Genomic DNA, 6,725 nt, shown 5'->3' on the forward strand with positions numbered 1-6,725 from the left:
TTGGCTGGTATTAGCTCGTATTGTGAGCGTCGGACACAGCAGGTGTCAGCCGGCTCAGCCCTCTCGCGCCACGAGCCGCGAGGAGCCCCTGTTGCTTTTGTTGTGATGGAAAGATGGCGTTTATTTACCCACACACCGACTTATTACCGAGCCTGGAGCTTGTTTCTATTACACCCCCCCCCCCCTCCTCCATCCCTCCATCCTCCTCCCTGGACACCTCGTGTCCACGTCTCACTCTCCCTTTCTTTAATGACACATTACGTAACGACACATTTTGGCGCCTTTCGGTTCGAAGGCATGGAGAGAGAAGAAGAAAAAATTCGTATCAATGTCGCTGTGTTTTGTTGTGTTTTTTTTGCAATGTTTTTTTTTTTTTTTTTTTTTTTTTGGTTAGCACACAGCAGCCGCATCCCCCCCAAAAAAAGAAAAAAAAATGCTTTGGCAGTTCCGCGGTATGAACCCTCTCCATACAGCTCTCTGCTATGCGTATTTTCAGTGCTTGAACGCCACTGTGTGTACCCTACTGTGTGTGTGTGTGTGTGTGTGTGTGTGTGTGTGTGTGTGTGTGTGTGTGTGTGTGTGTGTGTGTGTGTGTGTGTGTGTCCGTGCGGGTCCAACGTTTAAAAACTGGCTTGAGGTCCAGATCCGCGCGGTCCAGCACAGAGAATCCAACAAATAAAGGAGGCAAGTATTCCTCCTCGAAGGGGTCTGTTTGCTCAGAATAGCGGGCTGTGGGAGGGTGGAGGGGTATGTGGAGGGAGGGGGGGGGGTCACTGCACAGGAGTCTGTGCTCCGTGATGAGGAGGGGTGTCCCCGTACATGTCCTCTCCTCCTGGTATCTGTCCCCCAGCGGGTGTCATTCTCTTCTCCTTCTGCCTCCTGTTACAAAACCAAACCCTCACCACCTCCTTCTCCAGCTGCAGACTCTCCGCTAGGGAGGTGATCTCCGCTGCTCCCGGCTTTGGACATTTGAGAAAATGGCTCTCCAGAGCCCCTTTGACACCCACCTCAATGGAGGTCCTCTTTTTTCGTTTCCTCCCCTGCGCGGCGATTTTATCCAGGCTCGTCGGGCTCCCCGAGGTGGAGTCCGCCTCCTCCAGCCACTTGTTCAACAAGGGCTTGAGTTTACACATGTTTTTGAAGCTCAGTTGAAGCGCCTCGAACCTGCAAATGGTGGTCTGAGAAAAGACGTTTCCGTACAGCGTCCCGAGCGCCAGCCCCACGTCCGCCTGGGTGAAGCCCAGCTTGATGCGCCGCTGCTTGAACTGTTTGGCAAACTGCTCCAACTCGTCGGAGGTCGGCGTGTCCTCGTCGGAGTGGTCCTGATGGCCCCCGTGCTGGTGATGGTGCGAGAGAGACTGCTGGTGGGCCCCGGGGCCGCCTCCGTGATCACTGAGGTGCGGGCTGTGGCTGTGGTGGTCCTCGTCCCGCAGGGGGTGGTGGTGCATCCCCCCTTGCTCTCCCCCTGGCATCAGCCCGAAGCCGGACTGGGAATACACCAGGCTCTGGCCCTCAGACGTCGCCATACCGGGGATGTGCGTGGTGGCTGTGCTGGTTCGCCATGCTCTGGCGTCGTGATGTGCCTGCTGGTGCGCTAGGTGAGGGTGTCGCTGTTGCTGCTGCTGCTGCTGCTGCTGCTGCTGCTGCTGCTGCTGCTGCTGCAGACTGCTGGAGTTCTGCAGCTCCTCTCGGTCACTGTCGTGCAGCACGGGCTTCACGTCCTGCTCTCCGAGGGGACTCGATGGCCAGGGCGCCCCGCTGTCACCGTGAGACAGCGCCGTGATCCACTGATGCGCGTGGCTGAGCGGATGCCCGCCGCCCGGTAACGTGGTGTAGTCGTTCTGGAGCAAGGTGTGCGCGTCCCTGTACGCTGCCGCCTGCTGCATGCTCCCGGACTCCGAGTGCGGCGGCGGCGCGCTGCTGGGGGTGGTGAGGACGCTGTAGTGGTTGGATGTTGCGGTCGCCATAACTATCGGAGCCAGAGTGATAGCCGGAGTTAAAAGGAGGCTGCCTTTGACAGTAACTCTTTTGCGCCACGGGGCAGATAGGCGTCTCTCTCCAGCATCTCCCGGGCGCTGTGCCAAGGGGACGCAGAGGCGCGCACCTGTGGTCCGCCTCGCTCCGCTCTTTATTGGCCAAGAACGCTTGACAGATGTGGTTACCCCTGACAGCACCCCGCTCATTGGTCACGGGAGATTGTACAGAAACCCCAATCACTCTGCCCAACAATACTAGCAGTCCTGCAGCATGCATGAGTACAAAGTGGAGGGAGACGTCGGGCTGCAGAGTGTGTGAGCAGGAAAGGCTGAACGAGCTCATGTGAAAAAAGAAGAAGAAGAAGAAGAAGAAAAAAGTTCTTAACCGACATTGATCTGGGTCAGTGGGTCACGTCGAGTAGTTTCGTGCGTCAAACCAGTGCGTAAAAGTTGGATAAGCGACAGATCATTTGCACATTTATTGCTGTTTTTAAAACATTTACACGCTCAGGAATACACCTTTGCAGCCTTCAACTATTCAAAGCTGCCAAACCTTGATTCAAATCCATTTTCATGCATATGAAGCAGCGTATTTTATGGGAGGGTATGATTTCTTTTCTTTTTTTTTTCTTTTTTTTTTGCGCCATGAAACAGAAAGTAGAGGGGATCGTAGGGAGAAACTTACAGCTGCCTTGTCTGCCCTTAGGACGCTGTCCAGAGAGAGGGGCTGCGTGCTTCCAGGGCCTCTGCCCCGTTGCCATGGCGAACGCGCTGAATGGAACAACAACGCCCACGTCACAGCTGCAATTCGCTCCTTCTTTTCGTTCCGTTCCAAAGGGCTCATTGGGGCCGCGCGCTCGGCCGTCGGGACGAATAATGGGGGCGAGCGGAGAGGGCAAGCTCGGGGCTAAAGAGAGGAGGCTGAAAGAATGGATCCCTCCGCCTGCTCTGCGCCCATCGCGCCCCCCTTCCACCTGCTTGTTGGGTAAACTTTGAGACGGATGCACACACAGTGGCACGCGAGGCTCGGCTTCCCGAAACCTTCATACCGAAACAGAAACTGGCTTGGATTTTCAGGATTTTGAGGGAGAAAAAAAAAGTATCATCTCACTCCTAGACAACACAGAGGGGATCCCAATTTGATAAGAACTTCAATAATGTGGTGGAAAGTACTTTAACCAAACACACTTTTAGGTATATAGTACCTTCAATGCTCGTTTAGTAAATTTCCCACGTTTATAATTATTTCTACTTCCACTGCTCCATCACCTTTAGCAGCTAAATATTGCACTTTTTATGCATACGTGTGTTTTCTAATTACTTTGCAGACTAAGTGGATACAAAACAAATGATGGCCTTACAAGATGTGATGCATTATTACTTTGATTAAACTATTAGATTCACTATTAGCATATATATTAATTTGACTCTCTCAAACACATGCTGTGTAATCAATCTTATTCAAAAAATACACTGCGGTAATGCAAGTTGCACTTGCTTAGCATCCTTGCAACACAGGACCATGAAGGTGTTGATGCTGATGATACATTTATGTCTCGTGGCAGTAAGAAAATAACAGTAGAGCCGGTTAGTGAAAAATCATCAAAGCATCCGTGTTGCACTATCTGCTGGTCCTATCTGTACATGAACGATACTGAAATTAAACTAATCCTCATTCTGCCGAGCCCCTGGATCCCTTTCAGACCCCTTGGGGGTCCCTGGGCCTACTTTGGCAACTACTGGTATTTAAGAGATGTGATTTTATTGGCTCAAAGTGGGACACCGGCTGTAAAACATAACAGCTATTAAGAGGTTGAAGGAACCTCAAAGGATACACACACACACAAAAAAAAATCTGCATGTTCATCTTCAAGCAGAGATGCCATGAATCATCTTGGGCACCGATCAAAATATGCATATTTTAGTGGGAGGATTTGAAGTCCTGGCTAGATCCGATCCACACAGAGATCCCATAATTCACTTCATACCGTTAATTAACGGCCGTACTACGGTACGATTCCTAATTAGGGGAGATAGGTTAATGGATTAATACTTTGAATGTAATCAAGCTGAAGACGCACAGACACAAACTGACGCACATTGAATTATAGGGATCGAAAGAACACTGGATTATGATCAGGGTGTAATTCTGAGAATTACCAAATGTGTCGCCAGGGGCTCTGGCAAGCCGTGTGTTGGGAGAGGCAAAACATATTACCCTAATAGACTAATATGCAAACTACTGGCTGCCCAATTACAGGGCTTAATAACGCATAAACGATGCGAATCCTGTTCTTACAAGACGAAGAGGTCGCTGTTAATTCAGTCAAAGGCGCCGCGCGGTAACCTGTCAACACATGCAGAGGTACACACACACACACACGGTAGGTACACACACACACATTCTGTGTTTTCCATGTCCCTCGTTCTCTATTCAGGAGTGAGCGTTAATGATGAAGAATCTGAGCGTTAAATTAACAGTAATTATACGGCCCCAGTGCTGTAAAGATTCAATTTCTTTCCAAGTCTAATGGGCCTAAGTGTCCCTATGCGCATGCAGAACTCTCTATGAGATATTTATGATGGAAACACACACACACACACACACAGACGGTACAAAAACAAACCCCCCCACACACACACACACCGTGTGCAGCTATAGCATCTGTGGCTTTATACGTCTCGGTTTTACGAGCGATTCATTTCAGTCGAATCCAAAATGATGTGAGACGCTACTTTTTAAGCTCTTGTTTAAATCGCGCGAACTCGCTGTCGAGCATTAGTTGAAAAGGGAGCAGTCCGGGCGCGAGGTGAAGCCGTTTGTGTGAATGAATATTTGCAAGCGCACCAGGATTCCGGGTGCTTTCACTTTCTCCAGGCCAGTGTGCTACTGGCCCGTGTCCCTCCCCCTGTGGGAACACTAACACAGGAGTAACTGGGGCAAGAGGGGCGGGGGGGGGGGGCTTCTTTATGCTGCTGGACACTGGGAGATAATGGCCATTCCTCCACAGCTGGCCCAAACAATCAAAGGGAGAGGGGGCTTGAAGGATTCCAGCTTTAACCAGACCATTGTCTGGGATAATTACATCTGAATGCAGACCCCCAAGAACTCACCTCCCCCCTGAGCAAAAAACCTGCACAGAATACCCCAAACAGCCCTTTAGGGACGAGAGACAGAGTGCACAGTGACAAGGCACACACACACACACACACACAGAGAGAAAAATATAAACTCTGAACTCCTTCATTACCCCTAAATGTAACAAGCACACACACACATGCGCGCACACACGCACACACTCGTTCATTACTTTTACACACTCACATCCCCAGCAGGCTCTCATCAAAGTGTTGTGTCTCTCACAAACACACTCGCATGTGGCACTCAGCATTAGATCCGATCTCAGCTTGCTGCTCTCAGAAGAGATGAGGAGGTCTTAGAGGACTTAGGGTGAATAGAAAACTCACTGAAGAGCCTTTCCCCGATGCACCCCCATAATCCCAATCTATACGCTCCCTCTGCCCCAAAAAAAAAAAAACTGCCGGCGCTCGGCCCTCATCGTGTCTGAAAAAAAACCTGCAGAGCGTCAGGTGGTCCTGTTTTGATGCTCCGTCTTGAGGTTTCGCAGTCCAAAAATACACCAAACTTGTTTCCTCACACTGACTGATACATTGATTTCTTCAGATATTATGCGCACTGCGGTGTGTCTGTTGCCGTGTGTGTTTGAGGAAGAGAGGGAGAGTTGGGTGAGACAATCCTAAAAAGCATCCTAACGCTGAAGGATGCAGGTGCAGACACTGTTTACAGGCTAAAATGTCTTGAAGTGTCAATCGCTCGCATCCGAGACGTTGAATGGGAGTCGCAATTTAAGTTTTTAAGCACTTTAAAGCGGCTGGAGTGTCAACTGACGTTGGAGCACTGAAAGGGTTTGAAGTGGCATTTGAAAAGTGAAATTGCGAACAGCGTTTGAAATTTTAATTTAGCAGTGAAAGTGGTTTAACTTTCAGTTTAAGTGTGAACAAAGAAAGCGTTTGAAATGCAATTTTAAAAAGTATAACGAATGCTGCTGGAAAAGAAGATGGAGTGCAGCTCAAGTGGAACGTGAAGTGTTAGTTGGTATGTAAGGAATGAAAGTTAAATGTGTTTGAGTTATAGAGGCAGAAACTAGTTCAAATCTTTATTTCAAATCCAAGCGTAAACTTAAGCTTTTCAGTGTGAATATAAACACTGAAAGCATGAGCAGTAAACACAGTTCAATTGTCATTTAAAGTTGAATCTCTACACACTAAAGTGCACTGTGAATATTGCAATATTGTCCTCGTCATGCCAATAAAGCAGAAATCTAAATAAAACAGTTGTGTCAGATGAAAATGTAAAGTGTGAGTTGATGCGTGGAGGCAGAAAGTTACAATTTGTATTTAAAATCGATGCCCTAAAAGCAGAAGAATCAGCAGTCAGTCGTAGTACGCAATGAGTAAAAGCAGCTGAAATGTCAAATGAAGAGTAAAAATTAGTGTCAGTTTGTGTGTCGAGGCTGGGCGCATTTATAATTCCTGCTGGAGTTGTTGAAGTGGTAGTGATAGTTGAAGTGTGCGCACTGTAAATAGTGTAAGTAAGTGCAATGCACAACAGTGCAGAAACTCCTCTGAGCTTGTGACTGTGAGTTAAGGTTTGTATGGCTGTGTGGACTTACACACCATTTCCCCTGGACACGTTTCATATTGTGTGTGTGTGTGTGTGTGTGTGTG

General features: G+C 48.8%; 1 protein-coding gene across 1 annotated transcript; it reads right to left on the reverse strand.

The window, feature by feature from the left end:
• Positions 1-208: 208 nt before the first annotated feature.
• Positions 209-2,065, reverse strand: pou3f2a (POU class 3 homeobox 2a). Its single transcript, XM_068577113.1, is given in 2 exon segments — positions 209-1,999; positions 2,002-2,065. Coding segments are annotated over 2 exon segments (1,293 nt in total). The 3' UTR covers positions 209-770.
• Between the last annotated feature and the right edge of the window lie 4,660 nt (positions 2,066-6,725).

Source organism: Clinocottus analis, unplaced genomic scaffold, assembly GCF_023055335.1.
Source record: "Clinocottus analis isolate CAN_PGR_092001 unplaced genomic scaffold, fCliAna1.0.p SCAF_15, whole genome shotgun sequence".
In the NCBI taxonomy this organism is placed as follows: Eukaryota; Metazoa; Chordata; class Actinopteri; order Perciformes; family Cottidae; genus Clinocottus; species Clinocottus analis.